Below are 23,127 nucleotides of genomic sequence, written 5' to 3' on the forward strand. Positions count from 1 at the left end.
TGAAATACATGCTTGTTTAATGCTGCCTGTTGAACAAAAATAAATACAAAAAGAAACAAAAACTCTTCCCTCCCTCAAATTAAACATTTTACTGTAATTAAATAAATACAGGAGTGTGGTAGGTAGGAAAACAGTGCAAAATGACCTCTAATTCTGGGTGTTTTTCCGCTAATTATGGCTAATGTGAGTATCTTTGGATACTGTTGATCTCAGTGCCCTCAGCACCACCATCTTGTTTGGCTTGTCTAGGAAGAGCATTACAGTAATATCTGAGGTACAAAATCATCATAGGATCTTCTCAGTTGCCTTGTTTCTGTCAGTTCAGATCCATAAGAGCTGTGAATCATCCTGGAAACAGTGAAGCTTAAGTTTTTCAAATTTCTTGAAATATTTAAAGCACACACACACACACACACACACACACACACACACCTCTCTATCTTATACACTGAAGTTTCTTCCCCAAAATTGGTTTTCATACCCTTTACCAGTCAAGTTTTATGTCTTTTTTTTTTTTTAAAGATTTTATTTATTTATTTGACAGAAATAGAGACAGCCAGCGGAAGAGGGAACACAAGCAGGGGGAGTGGGAGAGGAAGAAGCAGGCTCCCAGCGGAGGAGCCTGATGTGGGGTTCGATCCCACAATGCCGGGATCACGCCCGAGCCGAAGGCAGACGCTTAACCGCTGTGCCACCCAGGCGCCCCAAGTTTTATGTCTTAATTAAGGTCTGTTTTTCTTAGAAGGAGCATATTCTAAGTAGAAAATAACTTGAAACCTTATCTTTTGAATATACATACCTTATTTCTTGGGGGACTGAGCCCAATTTGCAAAAATCTGTTCCAAGGTCAGAGTTTTTGTGTAGAACAAAGAACTATAAAGAGATGAGCATTCGCATTTTTTTCACTGCCCTGTGATCTGTCTCCAGCTCCCCCTTTCCCCGTTTCTCACTACTGCTTTTTCATTGGTCTTGCTGTTCTCTATAAACAGGGCTGGAAATGGTGAGTGCTAATTCAGTTTCTTAGCTCCATTGTCACCCTCTTGCACATTTATTTATTTATTTATTTATTTATTTATTTATTTATTTTTAAGATTTTATTTATTTATTTGACAGAGAGACAGCGAGAGAGGGAACACAAGCAGGGGGAGTGGGAGAGGAAGAAGCAGGCTCCCAGCAGAGCAGGGATCCCGATGTGGGGCTTGATCCCAGGACCCTGGGATCATGAACTGAGGCAAAGGCAGATGCTTAATGACTGAACCATCCAGGTGCCCCCCTCTTGTACATTTATTTTTTTTTTTATTTTTTAAATTTTTTTTAAAGATTTTATTTATTTATTTGACAGAGATAGAGACAGCCAGCGAGAGAGGGAACACAAGCAGGTGGAGTGGGAGAGGAAGAAGCAGGCTCACAGCAGAGGAGCCTGATGTGGGGCTCGATCCCAGAACACCGGGATCACGCCCTGAGCCGAAGGCAGACGCTTAACCGCTGTGCCACCCAGGCGCCCCCCTCTTGTACATTTAAACATAAGCAGATATCCAGTGTTGTCCTGATTGGTTTGGTGATTCCAAAAAAATAACTCCTCAAGTTTGTGTAACAAAAAACTTTGTGGCTCAATAACAACTTTATTGAGGAATAATTTATAAAACATAACATTCGCCCATTTTAAGTATACAATTCACTGAGTTTGGTAAATTTGCTGAGTTATACAACCAACACCATAATCCAATTTTAGAACATTTTTATCACCCCACAAGATCCCTCATGCCAGTGTACAGTGAATCCCTATTCTTGTGGTTCCCTTATTTTTTTTTTTTTTTTAAGATTTTATTTGCTGAGAGAGAGAGAACAAGTAGGGGGAGCAGCAGAGGGAGAAGGAGAAGCAGGCTGCCTGCTGAGCAGGGAGCCCGATATGGGACTCGATCCCAGGACCCCAGGACCATGACTTGAGCCAAAGGCAGACACTTAACCGACTGAGCCACCCAGGCACCCCTGGTTCCCTTATTTTTAACCCCCTATTGGAAAACATCAGGTGTCCCTGTCGCTTTGGTTAGGGACAGTAAAAGCACAGGGAATTTTAATGTTAGAAATTTTGTATGGAATTTCTATTGAGTCTAGTGTTTTAAACATCCTGGAGTCAAAAGGAAAATAGATGTGCTTTGTGGAAACAATTCTTTCCCATCCTTTCTTGCAAGGATTTCAGAGTCTATGCCATGTAAGGCCGTGCCAGCTTCCTATAATTTGATGTCATCTCCTGGAGTTTCTTGATGTCTCCTCCTGGAGTTTCTTGATGTCTCATCAACTTAGCCATTACAGTCTCAGGACTTTAGGCAGGTCTTTCTCTGAGACCAATTTGCATTATAGACCAACAACCCAACTCTGAAGCAAGAAATTATAGTACTGGGGCGCCTGGGTGGCGCAGCGGTTGAGCGTCTGCCTTCGGCTCAGGGCGTGATCCCGGCGATCTGGGATCGAGCCCCACATCAGGCTCTTCTGCTATGAGCCTGTTTCTTCCTCTCCCACTCCCCCTGCTTGTGTTCCCTCTCTCGCTGGCTGTCTCTATCTCTGTTGAATAAATAAATAAAAATCTTTAAAAAATAAAAAAATAAAAAAATAAATAAATAAAAAAGAAATTATAGTACTTTACACTTGAGCAGTTTGTTCCAGACCAAGTAATCATTTGCATAGGCAGTACTGAAAAGCAGTTTGGGGATGCCTGGGTGGCTCAGTTGGTTAAGCTCAGGTCTTGATCTCATGGTCATGAGTTCAAGCCCTGCATTGGGCTCCATGCCCAGTGTGGAATCCACTTAAAAAGGCAAGCTGAAGGACTTATATGAATGGTAAATAGCTACAACATAATAGCCAAAAATACTAAAACAAAAATACCATGAAGATTAGATAGATGTCTTATTTTCATACTACCCAGATTATTAATCTCTACATTTTTTATTGTACATCCCTATCAGTGTGATGGGAGTAGGGGTGGGCGGGAGCACAGATTCTATTTATACATGACTATGTAAGATCTATAGATGTACTGTTGTTCCAGTGTATATACAAGCTAAATGTTGGATGAAATAAAGATTAAAAATACTACTTCAAATAATTACAAGATTACCATTCTCAGTTTGTCTTTTGGGAATCAGAAGCAAGTGGAATCCCTGTGCCCAACGAGGCCTTATTCTTCGCTTTTCTCACATATCCTGGTTAACAAAAATCTGTTTTATCATATCGAGATTAATCTGAAATCTTTCTTAAATTGGCCTTATGAAGTGATATTTCAATGTTGAAATGTCATTTTTTTTTTTTAAGATTTTATTTATTTGACAGAGAGAGCGAGCGAGCACATCAGCAGGGGGAGCCACAGAGGGAGAGAGAGAAGCAGTCTCTCCACTGAGCAGGGAACCAATGAGGGGCTTGATCTAAGGACCCTGGGATCATGACCTGAGCCGAAGGCAGTGGCTTAACCAACTGAGCCACCCAGGCGCCCTGAAATGTCATGGATCTTAACTGTTAATGTTTGCTTGATTTATGACTAATGTCCTAAAATAGAATTTACTTTTTTTCATATTAAGTGGTTATAATAGTCCAGCCACACTTTTATGTAGTCACTGTCTTCCCCCACTCCATTTATCTGAAATAAGTCAGTTTTGGGGTGCCTCAGTTGGTTCAGCGTCTGCCTTTGGGTCAGGTCACCATCCCAGGGTCCTGGGATCAAATACCATATTGAAGGGGGGGGGGTCCCTGCTCAGTGGGGGGCCTGGTTCTCCCTCTCCCTCTGCCACTCCCCCTGATTGTGCTCTCTTGTGCGCGCACGCGCGCGCTCTCTCTCATAAAAAAAAAAGTCTTAAGGGCACCTGGGTGGCTCAGTTAAGCGGCTGCCTTCTGCTCGGGTCATGATCTCAGGGTCCTGGGATCGAGCCCTGCATTGGGCTCCCTGCTCAGTGGAGAGACTGCTCTTCTCCCTCTCCCACTGCTGCTCCCCCTGCTTGTTCTCTCTCTCTCTCTCTTTCTCTGCCTCTCTCTGTCAAATAGATAAGTAAAATTTAGAATTCTAAAAAAAAAAATCTTAAATATCACTTCTATTTCTTCTTAAATATCCTTTTGGAAGAGGAAATGAGATTCTGGTGGAAACAAAGTCTAATTTATAGCTTAATAGAGACCACTTGCAAACTATGTGATTTGGGCAAGTTATTTAAGCTCTGTGGGTACCTGGCTGACTCAGTCAGTAGAGCATGCAACTCTTGATCTCAGGGTCGTGAGTTCCAGCCCAACGCTGAGCAATGGAGGTTACTTGAAAAACAGTAAAAGCTCTCTGCACACTCCGTTTCCTCTTCGGTAAACTGGGAGGAAGGCGGTACTGCATCCTAGGATTGCTGTGAGAGTAAATACGCGCATGAGCACATGGCGAGCGCTATGAGAGCATTTGTTAAATAATTAAATAAATATATTTGGTGGAATCCAAATACACTTGAGGAGTGGTTTTAAATTCACGCTTTTTGGTTGTAAATATATCTATATATATGTTTATTTTTATTAAATACTGTTAACATTTTGAGGGTTAATTTGGCTACTGTCATGAGGATATTGAAAAACAAAAATGTTAAGCCTACCATTTAGAGTTCAAGTATTTTTTTTTTCTTTTACATTTTATTTATTTAAGAGAGAGAGCACGCGAGCCAGTGTAGGCGGGGGGTGGCGGGGGAGGAGGTGGAGTGGCAGACTAGCAGACGGAGAGGGACAAACAGACTCCATGATGAGCACAGCACCCAATGTGGGGCTTGATCTCACAACCCTGGGATCATGACCTGAGCCCAAATTAAGAGTCAGATGCTTAACTAACTGAGCCACCCAGGCGCCCCTCATATATTCTTTTTAATAAGAGAAGTTGCTGATAGTTCATTGAGGAAAGCAGAGATAATTCTTAGATTTGTAAATCAAGTAGAAAACAGCTTCATGTACTTTATCCTGTCTAATGTTTTCTCATTACTTTCATATTTGTGTTTCAGGGGTCTCTGGGGATAACTTGTTTTCCTATTCCCAAGGCATCTTTTGACAGTACTGTATCTCTTTACATTTGAGTTATTTTATTGATATTTGAGACAAACAGTAAATATACTGAATATTTTATTGAAATGCCTGCTTATTTCGAACAAACAAAAATATTTCTTATAAGGTTTTCCAGGTTTCTAGCAGTTTATTAGTGCAATTTCTGATTATTGTTTCTTTTTAAAATTTTTTTTTTATTTAAATTCAGTTTAGTTAGCATATAGTGTGAAATTGGTTTCAGGGGTAGAATTTAGTGATTCATCAGTTGCACATAACACCCAGTGCTCATCACATCAAGTGCCCTCCTTAATCCCCATCATTCAGTTATCCGATCCCCCAACCCTCATCCGCTCCAGCAACCCTCAGTTTGTTTCCCATAGTTAAGAGTCCTATATGGTTTGCCTCCCTCTGTTTTCATCTTTCTTTATTTTTCCTTCCCTTCTCTTTTGTTCATCTGTTTTGTTTATTAAATTCCACATTTGAGTGAAATTGTATGGTATTTGTCTTTCTCTGACTTATTTTGCTTAGCATAATACCCTCTAATTCCATCCCTGTCATTGCAAATGGCAAGATTTCATTCCTTTTGATGGGTAAATAATAGTCCATTGTGTATATATACCACATCTTAATCCATTCACCTGTCGATGGACGTCTCGGCTCTTTCCATAGTTTGGCTATTGTGGACATTGCTGCTGTAAACATTGGGGTGCAGGTGCCCCTTCAGATCACCAGTTTTTATCCTTTGGATAAATACCTAGTAGTACAATTGTTGGGTCTTAGGGTCTGATTATTGTATCTTAATGTGGAATTTAAAGGATGGTTCTGCAGTTTAAAATGAGATGCGTTGGTTGTGATTTCCCTACTGAGTGCTGTATTTATGTTTTATTTTTCTTTAACTGCAGGTTACCTTGTCTATGAATTTGACAAGTTTTGGTTTGAAGAAAAGCCAGAAAGCATTATGTATTTCAACATGTATAGAGAGAAGTTTCATGAAAAGATTAAAGGACTCTTACTGGATTGTAATGTATCACTTACTTTAAAAATATGAATCATCCGTAGTATCTTCTATTTCTACCACATTTTGCACACACAACAGAATTTATATGTTGTAATAGAAATTATCTGATCAACTACACTCGTTATATATAATTTCCTACGAAAATATTTCAGAAATTCTATTTAAGAAAGCTAGTGGACAATCAGTGTATGTTTACAGTCGTTTATACACTGTCCTCCAAAGGTACCTTATCCTTCCAAAGATCCCTTCTGTAGAGGCCTGGAAACTACAGTTTGGAACTTGGGACTTAGCCCATTTAGTGTAAAAGTATAAATCAGGTATTTGTATTAAATTGGTTGATTAAAATGTGTAAGAATCAGTTTTCATTTTTATGTGTTGTAACTATCAAGTCAGCTCTTTTCAGATTTTTCGTGTTTTCGTTTGGAAATGATTGTTTTTTATTTCCTTCCTCTTGTTTTCTTCCCAGGTTAATTCGCAGGAAGAGTAGTTCTTCGTGGCTTTCTTTGGTTGCATCTCAATCACATCCCTGATGTTGCGTCATTAGTGGCAGAAAGCGTAGATGTGTCAGGATAAAGAATCATGTCCTCTTCCTTTTTGGTTTCTCTGATTATTTAGCGTAATAGCTCATGAGAGAATGACAGTATTAGTGACTGGCTTTTTTGTTTTTCAGTACCACACTTGAAAATGTCGCAGTGGTATTTTAAAGCTGAAAGGCATTTTCTCATCTTCAGTATTTGCTTTTCGGTCCGTTTTTAGGAAAGAATGGCAGTTAGCGCTGGGCGTGAGGGCCTTTCCTGAGGCTTCTGTGCCGGGGAGTGTTTATGAAAAGAGAGATATTTGCTAAGAAAATCTTGACTGTATTCAAAGGACAGTGGCTATTTCCATAAAACTGTCTTTGAACTGAAACAAAAGGAAAACCTAAAGGTTTTTAAAAATACCCGTTAAACGTTGTTGGTTGATTTTACTGTTCCCTGTTGCTTCTTTTTGCTTTGCCTCCATCTGTTTCTAGATAACGGTGCACGGACTTCACGGTCCGTGGGATTCTACAGTAGCCTGAGGACGGTGACTGTGCACTTTGTGTAGCTTTATTCTCCTCACATCTCAGGAGGGCATCAAGTGCTGTCAAGGATTATATGGTGATGAGGTTCTAACGGGAGTAATTTCTTCCTTGTGTGTTTTAGACATTTGTACTCCTAGCAAAACTAAGAGTTTAAAGATAGGTTTGTCTGATTACTAAGTTCTTAAGTCCTACAGAAACCAGCCTGTTAAAGACCTCATTTAACACGATGAGAGGTAGCACATCCTTTAACGTGGTGTATATCACCGTGGTGTATTTAAGGACTGACTCCTGTGGTAGAGCAAGACCGGTGACGTGCGTATTTGTTCATGTCTATTGACAGACCTCTCTCTGCAAACTTGCCAAAGAGAAGAGCGATACAGAAATCCGAGTGGAAGATCACAGATGCAGTGTCGTATAGCACGTACACTGAAAGCACAGCATTAAAACTATTATTTTCTCAACAGGACAAAACTTTTAAAAACAGGGTTATTTTATTATAATCATGGTGGTTTAGCATCTCAATATCACAGGAATTTAAAAATTGGTTTCTTGTAAGAGACTTCTCAACTTTGGGATTATCTTTTTTTTTTTTTTTAATGTTTTCATTGCTTTATTATCCAGTTCTAGAGTTCTGGGAGATGTAGCAAAATCCTGGTAAGGATCAGGTGCTAACCATTAAAGTTCATTTTATATACTAAGTGTTTACTCTTACATGGAAAGCAATTCTGTTAGTTTAGTTTCCACGCTGAAAATACTTACCTTTATATTTTAGTCTTTCAATAGCTGAGGTCTTGAGCTGATTTAAACCTTTGTCAATATGCTTAATAAAGAATGATCCAACTATGGAAGGGGAAACTTTTTAAATAAGTTTTTCCCCTTCTAGGGAGGAAAAAAACTTTAATGTTTTAAGAATGTCATTAGAAAGTTTGGTCGATAATATGTTCTTTAAATCATCTCTGTTTGTACAATATAGATGTTGTCCTCTTTTTGCTTAAAATAATCAGTAACCATTTCAGAAGTTCTGTAGTGAATTGGTCTAAAAGCTACCAATAAATTCTAACGTTTGATAGTCTGGAAGCCAAGCTAAGTATCCCCACTTGTAAATTAGATTGTAACATAGTGACATACATGAAAAGAAAAACATATCTACCTTCCTACTTTTCCTTGCTTTCAACCTATGTGTGTTAGAATTTTACATAGTCTTAAAATCCATATTTAGAATCTTACCCGTTTCTATAATAATGAATGAAATACCAAAGTAGTGATAGAACTGAAGTAGCGGGAAAATTATGTTTGCTTTAGCATCAGAAAAGTGAATCGATGTTGAAACGAGTTATTGTATGTGCCAGATCGAAGAGAGTGTGCCAGTGACAAGAATAGTGTAGACAGGCAATTACACTGGTTGTAGTTCAAATATGTTCTGAAAGACAATCTTTAAGGAAATAGGAGAAATCAGGGGATATCGGTATATCAGTGAACCTAGATAGACCAGCCTCTCTCTGTATATAAATACGGTGGTATAGTTAGATACAAAATCAGTGTCTTACTGGCACCATTTTAGAAAACAAGATCTTTTTCTCGAAAATGCCCATCCTTGTTTGTTTTTTTCTATTTTAACAACCATTTGGATTTGTATGTATTTTTCTATGTGAAAAATATATGTAGTCTTCATTTTTATTCCAGTATTAATAATTGTTTATGTACTGTTTCTCCCCTTTGCATTCAGTGAAATTGAACTTGGTCAAAGATTTGCTCAAAGGAGCAGCATTACATGAGTGAAAAGTGGAATGCTCGTTGCCAGAGCAGGAGAGATCACACACTATCATGGCACAGAAGAGAAGAGATTTGGCTGGCAGGGCAGTAGTGTTTGTTTATTATCCTCCTTGAGTTAATGCTGGGGACCAGCAGCTATTTTCTCAGGATAAATGGTCCACCCAAGTTCTCAATGAACAAGTCTGGGGAGGCTTACTTTCCATTGTCACATTTATGAACCTCTCCACGCAAGCAGGTTGTTAACGAAGATTAATGAACTTACTAAACATCTGAGAGAAGTCATGAGTGAGCTTGTTTTATTTCGTTTTGTTTTCTGGCTTCAGCTTTTGACAAGAAAAAATTTAAATGTAGTTCAAGTAACACCCAACTATTATAGGGCGATTCTTTTTTTTTTTTTTTAATTATAGGACAGTTCTGTGTTTCTGTTAATGTATTAAAAAAAATAAGCAATGGCTTTCCCTGGGGGAAAAGTGCTGGTTGGCAACTTAAAGAAATAGATTTTTGTCTACTTTGGATACAACAATTAACTTCTTATGTAAAAGCAATAGTTGAAACGTGATGCCATTTTGTTCGGAATGTTGTGAACAAATAAAAAATGTGTCAAAATTGTTATAAGCCTTTCTGCTAATCCTTCCGTCTCTTCCCTTCCTCCCGATCCCGTATTTAAGTCATTTATGTTCATAAAATAATGCCTTCCTTATTTAATCCTTTAATCATGATCCCATAGAGTAAATGAGAATACACAGAAAATGTTTGACTTTAACTCATCCACTAATTACCTATTTAAGATGATATTGGGCAACAACAATTGGTTATGAGACCAGAAAAGTAGATACCACTCCCAACCCTCATTCTTACAAAGAATAGGAATAATTCACGCTGCACTGCAGTATGTTTTACTTAACTTTGAAAGGTAGCTTAGATGCATTTTTATATTAATACATAGCTTCCTTATTCTGTTTATGTACAGCTGCAGAGCATTCCTGTGTGTGTGTGTGTGTGTGTGTGTGTGTGTGTGTGTGTGTGTGTCTGTATTTTGAACTAAACAAAAATACTACATATGTCACTGGTTGGATAGAGCAAAACCAAGTACTTATTAAAGTCAGTACTAATTATAGCTTTAAATGTATGTATTAGAAAAAAGAATGGCTAAAAATTAAAGACAAAACAGTCATCTCAAGGAGTTTGGCAAAGAACAAAATAAACCTAAAGAAAATAAAGAAGGAAATACTAAAGGCAAGAGCCCAGATGCATGGAATAGAAATGCATACCATAGAATCAACAAAAGTAAAAAGTTGTTGCTTGGAAAAGACTAGTAATACTGATAAACCTTGGTGACATAAATTAAGAATAAGGAAGAAAGCAAATAATGATATATCAAGAATTAAATATGAAACGTCACTACAGTTCCTGCAAACAGTGAAAAGAAAATATATTAAGGATAACCTCAAAAATTTGAAAATTTAGATCAAATATAAACATTTCTAGAAAAATATGCTTACCAAAACAAAAGTGTACAAATAGGGAAGCAAAAAGTCTGAGCACTGTTAAGGGAATCAGCAATTAAAAATCTTTCCATTAAAACCCTACAGTTGTACGGTGTGGCTTACACTGACTGGTGAGTTAACACATTTAAGAATAAAATAATGACAGTTTTCACAATCTTTTCTACATAATGAAGGGTGGACACCCTGTAATTCGTGAAACTGTCATAATCTTGATGACTCAAAACCAACCAGAACAGAATGAAAAAGAGTAATTATATGCCAGTGTCATTTTAGATGCTGTAATGCCAAATAAAATAGAAGCATACTGAAATCCAGAAATAAATATATTTAATCAATAATGAACTACATTTAGATACACTGTTTCAATGTGTCACCAATTATAGCTCAGTTGGGTTCATTCCCAGGATAAAATTAATGAAATTTACCACACTAACGTTTGAAAATCACATAATCTTTAAAGTTGCAGAAAAGGCATTTGATAAAAATTCAACATCCATTCATGTTAAAAAACTTAGCAAATGAGAAATAGGGGTTCCCCTAATTTTACAAAATGTATTTATAAAATAATAGAAAATATATTTAATGGTAAAACATCGGGATCAGAATTAAGAAAGGATGTCACCACTTGTCTCCGTCTGTTTTTGCCACAGTAACAATGTGTAACAACCAATCACACAAAAATCTTAGTGGCGTACAAAAAAAGCATTCCCTCCTCACACATGCGTAGGCTAAGCAGGTAGCTTTGCTGCTCACAGCTGGATTCAGCTGGCCTTAAATTCAGGTCATGGGTTCAGTTCCTGTCAGCTGCGACAGGAACCTGTGATCTACTCATCTGGGACCTACGGGCTACCTGAGGGATGCTCTTTCATTGGCAGCAGAAGCACAGGAGCACGCCCAATGGCTCACAGATATTTCAAGCCTTTGCTCACATCATGTCCACTCACGTTCCCTTGGTCGGGTAGCAAGTCACACGGTCAAGTCCAACATCAATGGAACAGGAAATGTACCTATTAGGGCTAAGGAGTGAACATTTGATGAATAATCCAAATTGTCACAGCACATCTATTCAAAGTCAAAGTCGTGCCAGGGTCCTACGTCGTGCAGTAAAACAAGTGGATGGAAAGAAAGTTATTCATAAAAGATACAAATGCGTACATAGAAAATCCAAGGGAATTGATCTGATATCAAGGGTAGAGGAGGAATTTTTGATCAGTTATCAAGGGTGATCATTTATCAAGGGTGAAGGATTCTGGCTAAACCTATTTAGCCTGATTCTTGTTAAACTGGGCCTTTGAAGACATGCCTAAGAAAGGATTTAATAGAAAAAAACCAGCTCAGAGGAGCCTAACTACAGTTTGATCAAGGGGGAGCATCTTTTCACTACTGCCTATTGCCTGACAGCAAAGAAAGAAACTTTTATGTTTTCTTCCATATTCTTGATAGAAACATGCTACTCTACGGTTGTGGTTTGTCTTAGTTTGGATTCCCCCAGAATCAGACCTTGAGATAAGGATTTGTCATTCATTAGGGAGGTGATCTCAGGAAACACTGGTAAGGGAGTGAGGGAATTGAAGTCATCCCATAAAGGGTTTTGTATTAAGCAAAATAACACTGTGTAACTGGATTTTGAGTCCTTGGGTGATGGTGAGCGGACTAAAGTATTTATACACAAACTCTCATTAGTCACTGGGCAGGGGCTGCTCCCAGGGGTGTGTTATTTTCCGTTCGTCTAGTGTGCCATGCGCAGGCGCACACAGATGGCTCTGTGGGCCGGAAGAAGACCCTATAGAGATGCTGACACAACCGGAAGTCAGGCCGGCACGCGCTGGAGTGGTGAGATCAGAGTGACAGGTGAGGGTTACTGCAGGCATCGGCTGCAAGACCATTATACAGGTAACAACAGGGGAAATCAACGCTAGGGAAACCTCATAAAGTCGGGAAAAAACACAACGGTAGGTAGAATGTGGAGCTGCTGAAAACAAATAGAATGCTGCCCGACAGCCGGGGGTCTTCCTGGGCCTCCCGCCATTCTTTGTTTTTGGCTTAAAACAAGCCTGGGCTTTGTCATATACCTCTTTTTTAATCTCTTGTTTATTCTTTTCCTAATTTTTCTGCGTTTGGTTTGTAGGCATGAGAAAAAGGTTACTGCCCGTGTTAATGATGAATTTAGCTTGGCTGGGAAGATGCCATGAAGATTAGTTTTTATCTCACTAGGCAGCTCAGACTGTTCTTCTGCCTAACCAAAGGTACCTTCTGGCTCAAAACTTCTGTAATTCTGGGATAGATATCACAATTCTAATAACGATACGCCCTGATTATAGTGTCTTAGATTAGAAGTTGTGATAAATGCCATAAAATATAGACTCCCCAAATTAAAAATCTGTACCAATTACATTTAAAGTAAGTTTATGCCTATTGATTCCAAAGAACTTCACTTGCTATTGGGCAGTTTTGTAATCTGGGTGAACTGCAAGTTTTACATTCAAATATAGATCCAAAATGGCGAACCTTCAAAGGTATTAGCAGTACTTTATTGAATATATTAACTGACAACTGGGTTAATAAATTAAAAGGAAACAGCATTTTCCTTGATAACTGTTCATTTCTATTTATAAAGATAAAACGCACCACTCAGTTTTTCTCTCCTGTTAACATGAATTATAATTAAAACATGTTAAATTTCTTCATATTCAATCGTAAGACTCACACCCTCTCAAAACAGCCAATCGAATGGAGTCACTTATTTGCACATGGCATGCACCAGGGTGCACACTGAGCATTTTGTTTTCTCCTTCCTAAAACACTGAGAATAAAAGTCACAAGAAATAAATATTAACTTTTCTTCAAAAAGTCCAAAACTCACTCTCTCAGAATTCCTTTATCGTTTTAGGGTGAAATCAAGGGAAGAGGCGTTTTGTTTTCGTTTTTGATTTTAGTTATCCGGTCAGCAAAGATTCCCACGGGTGTGTTACCGCCTTTTCCTGAAGAATGATTATGTGGCACAGTCCACGGTCGGCCCTGACTTCATCAGTTCTCGCTTCAGCTGTTCGAAGCACACAAACATAATGACGTTCCAGGATCCGAGTCGCAAGAAGGAAGGTACAAATCTAGAAAAGGGCATGTCACCATTCTCTGAGTTCGTTAGAATCCTTAGAGCTATTATCGCACAGACAGCTTCCCTCTTCTCAAATAAATGCACTTAAAAGTACCTACTCCTCACCGTCCCAGGGATGGCTAAGATAATGTTTCATCTAGCTGTCTAATACTGCTTCAGAACAACAATGATCACGTCTATCCAAATACATAAACGGCCTTCATTCCCACCACACCAAAGCACGTGTCCTTTCTGAAGGGGCATTTCCCAATAACTCTCCTTTTTTGAGGAGTGGGGAAATTTTTGCTTTCTTTTGCCCTGCTTTCTGAATGGGAGGTAGGAAACTGTTGAAAGAGGAAGTGGAGAAAGCAAAGAAAAATCGGTGAGTAAGTGGACCGTTTTCCAAAGTGAAGAAATTAGTGCTGTCCAGATGTTGGCAGTTCTTGGCTTCAGGTTGTCAAGGAGCTAAGTGCTTTTTTTTCTTTTAGTTTTTTGGGTTTTTGGTGGGTTTTTTTCATTTTTTTAAGATTTTATTTATTCATTTGAGAGAGCTTGAGAGCTAGAGAGAGATTGAGAGAACGAGTAGGGGGAGGGGCAGAGGGAGAAGCAGGCTCCCTGCTGAGCAAGGAGTCAAACGTGGGACTTGATTCCAGGACCCTGGGATCAGGACCTGAGCCATAGGCAGACGCTTAACCAACTGGGCCACCCAGGCACCCTTTATCATTGTTTTTTGTTGTTGTGCAGACCAAATGATTGATTTTGAATGCATGTTTGTAGCGAAACATTCCAGGGGGGGAAAGATGTCATCAGTTAAATCTGCCTTGGATAGATTTTTTTAAAGAGATCTGGCCTATAAAAATCATGAACCAAAGGTTTTGGTTTGTTTGTTTGGTTGGTTTTTTTAGGTCTCAACATATTTCTCCTGACTCCTGGATGTGTGTGTGTGTGTATGTGTGTGTGTGTGTGTGTGTGTGTATCTTAATTGCGGTACGATGTTCATAAGTTAACCCTTTTAACCATTTTAAGTGTATAATTCAGTAGTATTAAGTACATTCACATTGTGAGCAACCATCACCACTACCCATCTCCAGAAACTTTGGTCATCCCTAACTGAAACTGTGCCTATTGAACAATTATTCCTGGGCACCTGGGTGGCTCAGTCAGTTAAGGGTCTGCCTTTGGCTCAGGTCATGATCTCAGGGTCCTGGAATCAAGCCTGGTGTCAGGCTCCCTGCTCGGCGGGAAGTCTGCTTCTCCCTCTCCCTCTGCCCCTCCCACTCATGCTCTTGCTCTCTAATAAATGAATAAAATCTAAAAAAAACACAAAAAAACAATAATTCCCTACCCTCTACCCCCCTCTCAGCCTCTGTAACCACCATTCCACCTCTGTCTCTATGAATCTGACTGCTCTAGATACCTCACATAAGTGAAATCGTACAGTATTTGTCCTGTGTCTGGCCCATTTTATTCAGCATAATGTTTTCAGGGTTCATCCTTGTTGCAGCATATATCCCCAAAAGGTTTCAAGTTTGAAAAAAAAATAAAAGTATTGTTAAGCAGTTAATGGTTAATAACTGAGATATCCATTCTAAATGAATTTTATAATATATTTCATTTGAATTAATGTATCATTAGTGTTGATTATGGTGAATCGAAAACCTTGTGTATGGTGCATTTATGCTTATTTTATAAAGTCTGAGGCATTGCCTTACAATTTTAAAGGGTTAGTGAAGTTGCTATATTATCACCAGTTTAATCCTTATGCTGTGTATCCATACGTTAGTTCCTACTGTATTTTCTTAGGAAGGTGGTATCCAGTGTAATACTGCTTAATGGGAAATGTGGTCTACTACATAATACTAGCGTCAAGGTGAGTATAATAATTATCTAAACCACATCATTTTCTGCATGACTTTCCTAGGTCAGTGGCAATGATTTTTCTCGAGTTTCACTTTAATACAATCTAAAAATCTGAGTTCATCAAATTAAAATAGTGAAAATTCTAGCAATCACACTACTGGATATTTACCCAAAGAATACAAGAACACTAATTCAAAAGGATACATGCATCCCTATGTTTATAGCAGCATTATTTACAATAGCCAAGATATGGAAACAGCCCAAGTGTCCGCTGACTGATGAAGATACACACACACACACACACACACACACACACACACACACGGAGGAATAGTATTTAGCCATAAAAAGAATGAAATCTTGCCATTTGCAGTGATGCAGATGGAGCTAGAGAGTATTATGCTAAACAAATTAAATCAGAGAAGACAAGTACCATATGATTTCACTCATATGTGGGATTTAAGAAATAAATAAGCAAAGGGAAAAAATAAGAGAGAGAAACAAATCAAGAAACAGACTCTTAACTATAGAGAATAAACGGATGGTTACCAGAGGGGAGGTGGGCAGGGAGATGGGTTAAATAGTTGATGAAGAGTAAGGAGTGCACTTGTGATGAGCAGGGGGTGATGTGTGGAAGTGCTGAATCACTGTATTGCACACCTGAAACAGAACACTAACTGGAATTAACTAACCGGAATTAAAATAAAAACTTAAAATTAAAAAAGTCTTTTAATAGTGAAAATCACATCTTGTTTTCTTGTAGCCCTCTATTATGCTTTCCCTCCACTTTACAGTTCTCTAGCCCTGATCAGGCAAAATCCTGTCCATATTCCCAAGAGATTGGGACCAAGGGAAAGGTCACTGAATTTAAGTGAGCCTCTGATCAAGGCTGAGAACATTTTAAGATCACAGTTTTTCACTTTCTGGCCCAGTGGAATTGGCAGATTGGAGATAGTTATGGCAAGGAAAAATAGACACTAAGCATCTGGCATAGACTAAGGTCAACTATTTGGATAAGACAGCATCCCAAAGCACACAGATAGCAGGAACACAGCATTATAGACAGAGAAGACCATATCCTACCCTTTGAAAAAAGCCAACGGTCCTTCCTTAGTGAGCATTGTCATGGCGCAGTTGGGCACACTCGTGTACTGTCCTGGGGGAGAATTAACAAATCGGGTTTTTACCACATCCACTGGCGAGGACAGGACTGTTGTGCAAAATCCGGCACTGAGAGCTGACACGAAGTGGCAGGGTAAGTCGTCTAAAATGGATCAATGAAACAAGTCAGCAGCAGACTTTTGGAAGAAGCTTCTAGTTTTTAGTTATCTATCAGATCCTTGGAAACTTGATGGTATCAGGAGACCAACGTGGATGTCTTATAAATAAATAAAATTATAATCAGGAAGGTTTTACTTACCCTTATCAAAAAAGATGACAAAGAGTACATGGCACAGTGGATTATAAGTGTTTTAGGAAAATACCCCGTGAGTCTGCTCTGTGCGCCCTTCGGGAATGGGTTAATGCCTGAGACATAGGCATCTAATAGTTTTTCATTGAATTGAAGTCCTTGCCCAGGGAAAATTTCAATGTCTCTAGAACCTGTTAGACTATCTTAGGAACCTGTCCAATGGTACTACTTTTTGGAGGAAAACACTGATGAGCTCCTTATGTAACCAGCTCATTTGGATATAGTGTGGGATGGGCCCACCTCCTGAGTTCTGCTGTATAAAGAAGCAGCTTCTAACTGAAGTCCCGGATAGTAGTATTAAGTGAGACTAATGCTGATGTAAGAATATAGTTACACTTTCTTTTTCTTGCAAAAAAAATTGTTGCAGCAAAGCTTCTAAAACTTAGTGTTTTGGGGTTTTGTTTTTCGCTTCAAAGTTCTGTCTAGTGTTCACGATTACTTAACTTTTTAACTGTTATAAATAAGGGATTCAGTACAACGTGGCTAGCGAAGCTCCAGGATGAAAATGTAAATGTGCAGACCCACGGGTTACATATCTAAGAGGAAGTTACCTGCTAGGAGTTTGTTTTTCACAAGGGCCGCCTTCATTAGGTCATAGGTGACTAGCTCTGTACAATTGATGATGACATTTCTTGTCAGATTGGGAGTAGTCCCTAGAAAAAAGAAAATGTACAATAGCTCCATTATATGATAAGGTGCTAACAGGATATATATGTTTTAATAATTATCAAATTCGCCTTGAAGTCACTTACCCTTCCAAAGGCCTGTCAGGCCTTCGGTCGTTGCTATGATCCTGTAAGCGTGGTAAGTCCCGGTGTAGCGAGGTTTGAGGCCGTGCAGATGACTCTGCGCTTGAAGTCGGACCTTCACGACCTCCGTGGGTTGCCCGATGAACACCGCCACTCCTCCAGTCGTCAGACCAGCTGCGATCTTGCTTCCTAAACTAGCTGTTGCTATCCAGAGAGAAAAGATATTTGTCAAGCAAAAAGGAAAAGAAGAGGGGAAAAAAAAATGAAGACCCAGAGTGCTACTCTATGTCACTTTAATTTTCGTATTACTGTATCTTTCTATCTTTTCTGTTTCCCTCAAGCTCGTGCATGTGCTGACCAGGTACTGAGTCTGCGCTGAATCACCTTAGGGCTAGCAACGTCCAAGTTGACTGGAACTAAAAATAAATAAATAAAGACTTTCAAGGACAAAGAAGACACAAATGCCTATTTAAACAGTGCTTAGTTCTCTCCTATATTTAGCTCTCTTTTTCAGTATTTTCCAACTGGGAGGAGGTACCAGTCACCAAGGATGCTTAGACTTCCTCTCGTCAATGGTAATATTCATTAGTGGATTTAGGGGTCTTAGGAAAGTCCCAAGTGGGCAAACTGCCCCCACATGGGATGCCAAGTGGTATTAGGCTACAACCCATTACAAAGGGAACAAAAATAAAAAGAAAGAAGCGAAGCAAGTATTTTTTGATTTGAAAATTTGAAAAATAAGCTTAGGTTTCTCAAGACAGATTTATTTAATAAACTATAAATAGTCTTGGAGCTTCCCTCCACTGTGCTCATTCCTAACATTAAGGTACGGATCAAGCACATTTTACTCATCAAGGACTTTCTCAGTCTGTTTCCTAGTCTGTAAAACAGAGATAATAATATCTATCTCATAGAGTTATTGTGTGAGTTAAAATAATATTAACATAGCACATAATATACTGTCCTGCATACAGAAAGTAAGTTATTTTCATAACCATATGATTGTACTCTTTTCTCCTCATACTTGTCCAGGAGCTGAGCATATAATAGATAACCATCTTTTAATTGGCAAGGTCACGTGATTACAATTCCCTTCACTTTGGGCCCGCATTTATAATCTTATTTCGATGCATTCATCCTGTCCTCCAGTCCCCTTCTCATTTCCCTGTCAAGCCCTTTGAGAGAGAGGCTATATTTTCTGGCTTCATTTCTCACGGCCCTCCTCAGAGTTCCTCTTCAATCCTCCACAATCCAGCTTCCATCTCCACCACTCCCCTGTGATGTTTTGGCGAAGGAGACCCACGGGCTCCTGTTGTTAGGCACACCCATCACCTTTCAGTCCTTTCCACACTAGATCGCTCCATCCTACCGATGGTTCGTCCTGTAACTCCCTGGAGTCTGGCCCAGATATTTCTCCTAAGCTCATGTGTTGACTGGATGTTACTTGTTGACACATCTTCAAGTAATGTCTTACCTTCCCCCTAAGACAGTTTCCATATTCCTTCCCTCCTTGAGTGGTACCTTTAGCCAGAACCTCAGAGGCCATCCTCCATCCCAGCCTTTCCCTTACGCCTTACGGCCAGCTGCCTACCAAGTTCAGTTAGTTCACTTCCTAAATCTTTCTGATCCCTCTTCTCCTTCCCTATTGCCATTGTTGTAGCCTACCCTGATCGTTTCTTACTTTCTAACTTACCCCTTCTTGCCTTTTTCCTATACATCTAGATACTGCTGCCAAAGTGATCTTTCAAAAATATAAGTGGTTTATGGCACTTTCCTGCTTAACATTTTTCAATGACTTCCCATCACTGTAAGGACAAAATCTAAACTTCTTAGCATGGTCTGCAAGGTTCCTTGTGACCTGGTTCCCTCCCTGCCAACATGTCCTCCCTCTCTGCCCTGTGTGTTCTTGCCACTCCTCTCTGAGCCTTCGTACATGACCTTCACTCTACTTGAAAGGCTTTTCCTTGCCACTTCACCTTACTACACCTATCGGTCCTTCAAGATTCTATTCAGACATTAGTTCTTCAGGAAAATCTTGCCCAACCATGCCCCCAAGGCTAGGTAAAATATTCCTCTTCCATGTGCCCAACATCCTGTAATTACTTCTCACAGAGCATGTGTCATAGTACATACTCATCTATTAACCTATTTACAGCTCATAGCTCTTGCCTAGACAGACATCTATAATCTATGCATCTAACACAGTTTCTGGCACATGGCAGCTCAATAAAGCTAAGGAAATGCATGGACTAGGCATAACATACAATACTGCCAAAATATGTCCTATTAATTTAGTATATAAAGTACTCAACAATTGGTTAGAACAATCAACTGTGAAGAAACTACCAGAACGCACAGCTTTACGTCCTTTGTGATTCTTCTCTTGCTACATCTACAGATAGGACAATGCAGTATTGATCTCAGAGCATCTAGACTTTACTTTGAAACTGTGTAGAATAAACTCATTATATGTTTGTATAGCTAATATTTATAACTTGTCCCATAAAGCTAGGTAATCCCAAGTCCACTTTTTCTTTTTTTTCTTTTTAAGAAAAGCAGACTGCTACATGCAGCACCTCATCGGATGTGTCTGGAGCCTTGGAAGCTTGACTACCTTACATTCTTCTGCAAATGGACCTTGAGAGCTTGTTTGGACATTCTAGCAGGGGAGCTCAGCTACTCCTATACCCTTGACCAAAGAACGATCTTCCTCTATCGGGGAAGGTCATTGTCCTTGACCATTTGGGGAAATTCGAGTTAAACATTATTCTGCAGCTCATCCACCTTCTCCAGATTGATGTCCAAATTAGGCCCAAAACTTCCATGACTGACCAGGTGATTTTTATAAGTATAAATCTGCATCTGAAAAATCGATTTTGCACATTTCCTTTTCTTTCTCTGAACAATGAATACGAAGCTAATATTGGAAGTCTGCTTGCAAATTTGTTAGGAAGACCACTATCCTGCATGTAACATTGCTTGAACAGCAGAGCTGAGCCCAGCACATGTCTCTATCTGCCCCTCCCAGGAATGCTCATTGCTTACTTTCTTTCCCTGTGCTGAAGAACTCCTGCACGGTGTCATAGAGGCCAATCCTAAGAGAGGCAAAGCTTATTTGTCTCTGGAGACCAGCAGGCAGTCCACTATAGAGTTTCATTGGTCCTTCTGTTTTTGCCAGAGTGGTGATTGTTCCCAGGACACCTTTATACCTAATGGCTTTGGAGGTCTGGCATTCACCTTGAATCTGGAAATGAGAAAGGTACGGGTCAGAGGGAAGTGAAAATTGAGTAAGGAGGTCCTACTTGGTGAGGAAAAAACAAAGACTGGCAACAGGCTGTCCTCTGTGGAGAAACCTTAAGCCAAGATTTTTCTCACTGTTTTCAGTTCCTTTTCCCTTCTCAGCATCTTCTCTCTCTCTCTCTCTCTCTAGAGAGAGAGAGAGAGAGAGAGAGAGAGATTGAGCTACAAGGTGCATTTTGAACATTCCAACCCTCCCTGTATAAATCCTCCAGAACCCCTAAGCAGTAGATGGGAAGGTGCCCCTACCAAATTAAGGAAGGCAAAGAACCTGACTTGTAAACTCCGGAGAGGCTGGTAGTCTTAGCTCCTAGAACATTTAGTGCACCCTAACTTTGGGGGCTCAGGCAGTAGTCATGGTCAACCTATCTTCCGTGGCTTCTTGCGGTTCTTCTGTTAATCTCAGAAGCTCCAGTTTCCCACCCGAATGAATCCAGGTCTGTGCCAAGCCCACACCGTTAAGGGGGCCACCCGCCCTACCTGAGGATTACACCAAAGCCGTTATCAAAAGGGCGCACAGAATAGGTGTCCCCTCTCTGCCCTGAGACACCTCCCCATCATCTCGCTCGCTACCTGGAGCCGGACTTTGGCGGTGTCCAGCGGGAAGGTGATCACATCCGCCGCACAGGCCGCCACGCCGGCTGAGAAGATCTTGACCGTCATCGTCGGGCGCACGTCGGAGGCTGTCGGGCCCACCATCTTCGCTCCAAGGCGGAGCGACGAGCGGGCGCAAGGACGGAAGGACTCGGGCCCCCACAAGGTGGGATTTCTCTCTGCCTTTCCACTCCTGTCCCGCCGGGACAAGCACACCGGCTCGCTGCCTTCGGGGGAGCGCAGCAGAGGGGCCGAGCCGGGCGCGAGTGCCAGGAGGAGCCGGGGCGCAAAGGCTGCCAGCACCTGCGCGCCCTGCCGGCGCGGGGGCACTTATGTAGCGGGCCATTCCGGGGCGGCCGCTCGCCAGGTCTCGGCGGACCCGCGCGTGGGAGCTGGAGGGGGCGTGCCCCGGGGCTCCAGGTCCCTCCCACCCGCGTCCTCAACGCGCGCCTGCGGAGCGGCTCCCGCGCGAAAGCCCACGCCGCGCACCGGGCCGTCTGCTCTCCGCGTGTCGGGGGCGGGGCACCGCAGCGGGCACCCCCGCACCTGGCTGCGTGCCCTCCGCTGGGACAGAGAGCTGCTGGGGGCTCCCTAAACAAGCGCGATCTCGGGTATCCTGGTAAAAAGTCCTGCAGAGCTGGAGCTCTCCGAAGCGAGAGTGGGGCGCTCCTTTAATTCCTCTGACTCCCCTGGAACCTTGCAGGCATCTTCTCGGCTTGCTTTCCTCTATTAACTTCTCATCTTCCTTTCTTCTTTGCAACCACCAAATCCAGACCCGGAAAAATCCCAGGCAGAAACCAAGAACACTCAGAACTTTTTTTTTTTTTTTTAAAGATTTTATTTACTTATTTGACAGAGAGAGACAGCCAGCGAGAGAGGGAACACAAGCAGGGGGAGTGGGAGAGGAAGAAGCAGGCTCCCAGCGGAGGAGTCTGATGTGGGGCTCGATCCCAGAACGAGGGATCATGCCCTGAGAAGAAGGCAGACGCTTAACGACTGCGCCACCCAGGCGCCCCAACACTCAGAACTTTTGAAAAAAATAAGGTGTTTCATTTGAACATTTTGTGTAAGAGGATGTCAGGTGAGATGATTGACATACTAGAAAGCAAATAGCAAATGGCTAAAGTGCTATATAAAGTGAGACGTAACTTGCTCCTTCTAATTTCTTTTCTTAGGAGAGTGCAGTGGAAAGGACATTGTCAGGTCCCTCGGCTGCAGCTCTGCTGCTCCCCTTCCCTGGGTTAGTCATCTTTACCCCCACTTTTTGCTTCCTTCTGAGTAAAATGCGTGTCCAGATACGTCCCCAGGTGTGAAATCTACTGCTAATTTACCTAGAGTGATGCATTAAATATTGCAAAGTGTGTTTGATGTGGGAGGAGGAGCTTTTCTTACTTCTGTCATTGTGCAAAGATTTATTGTGAGTGTTCATTTATTCTTTTGGTTCAAGAGCAGAGAAAATGAGGTACAAACCCCCTAGAGAATAGTTTCCAAATACCCTGTGAGAACAGGCTGTATGTACTGTATGTACTGTACTGTTTAAGAAGCCATTCCTAGGGGACTTCCAAGGGAGGCATGCTTGAGGGATGTCGAGGAAGTCAATGGTCAAGGTAGGATGGGCTCTGGAGAAACAGAGGGGAGAGGTGACAGTGGGTGTTCT

The 23,127-nt window shown here is 40.8% G+C and overlaps 2 protein-coding genes across 6 annotated transcripts in view; one reads left to right on the forward strand and one right to left on the reverse strand.

The window, feature by feature from the left end:
• The window catches only part of ELMOD2 (ELMO domain containing 2), a 31,976-nt gene extending 22,469 nt beyond the window's left edge, over nucleotides 1-9,507 (forward strand). For all 4 annotated transcript variants that reach the window (XM_044384333.3, XM_026499387.4, XM_026499386.4 and 1 more), the window contains exon 9: nucleotides 5,949-9,507. In XM_044384333.3, coding sequence (XP_044240268.1) covers nucleotides 5,949-6,094 — 146 coding nt within the window. In that variant the 3' untranslated portion in view covers nucleotides 6,095-9,507. The remainder of the gene's footprint in view (nucleotides 1-5,948) is intronic.
• Nucleotides 9,508-10,722: 1,215 nt separating this feature from the next.
• On the reverse strand, nucleotides 10,723-21,792 carry UCP1 (uncoupling protein 1). Of its 2 annotated transcripts, none has more exons than XM_057309968.1 (6): nucleotides 21,450-21,792; nucleotides 20,625-20,823; nucleotides 17,583-17,783; nucleotides 17,382-17,483; nucleotides 16,443-16,515; nucleotides 10,723-13,512 (listed from the first exon to the last, which is right to left on the reverse strand). In XM_057309968.1, exons 1-6 carry the CDS (start codon nucleotides 21,573-21,575, stop codon nucleotides 13,398-13,400), a joined length of 816 nt encoding a protein of 271 aa, XP_057165951.1. In that variant the 5' UTR covers nucleotides 21,576-21,792; the 3' UTR covers nucleotides 10,723-13,397. The 2 variants fall into 2 exon arrangements, with proteins under 2 accessions (XP_057165951.1, XP_026354874.1); XM_026499089.2 differs by having other exon boundaries at nucleotides 16,443-16,623.
• Between the last annotated feature and the right edge of the window lie 1,335 nt (nucleotides 21,793-23,127).

The sequence above is a fragment of the Ursus arctos genome, unplaced genomic scaffold (genome assembly GCF_023065955.2).
Source record: "Ursus arctos isolate Adak ecotype North America unplaced genomic scaffold, UrsArc2.0 scaffold_11, whole genome shotgun sequence".
NCBI lineage: Eukaryota > Metazoa > Chordata > Mammalia > Carnivora > Ursidae > Ursus > Ursus arctos.

Bases quoted from the DNA above. Each gene is read 5' to 3' on its own strand.
- UCP1 (XM_026499089.2), bottom strand. From the start codon at position 21,575: ATGGTGGGCCCGACAGCCTCCGACGTGCGCCCGACGATGACGGTCAAG. The intron at 17,484-17,582 runs GTAAGTGACTTC...TCTTTTTTCTAG, and splicing joins CCTGACAGGCCTTTGGAAGG to GGACTACTCCCAATCTGACA. The intron at 13,513-16,442 runs GTAGGATATGGT...GCCCTTTTCTAG, and splicing joins CCGTTGGCTTTTTTCAAAGG to ATTTGTACCTTCCTTCTTGC.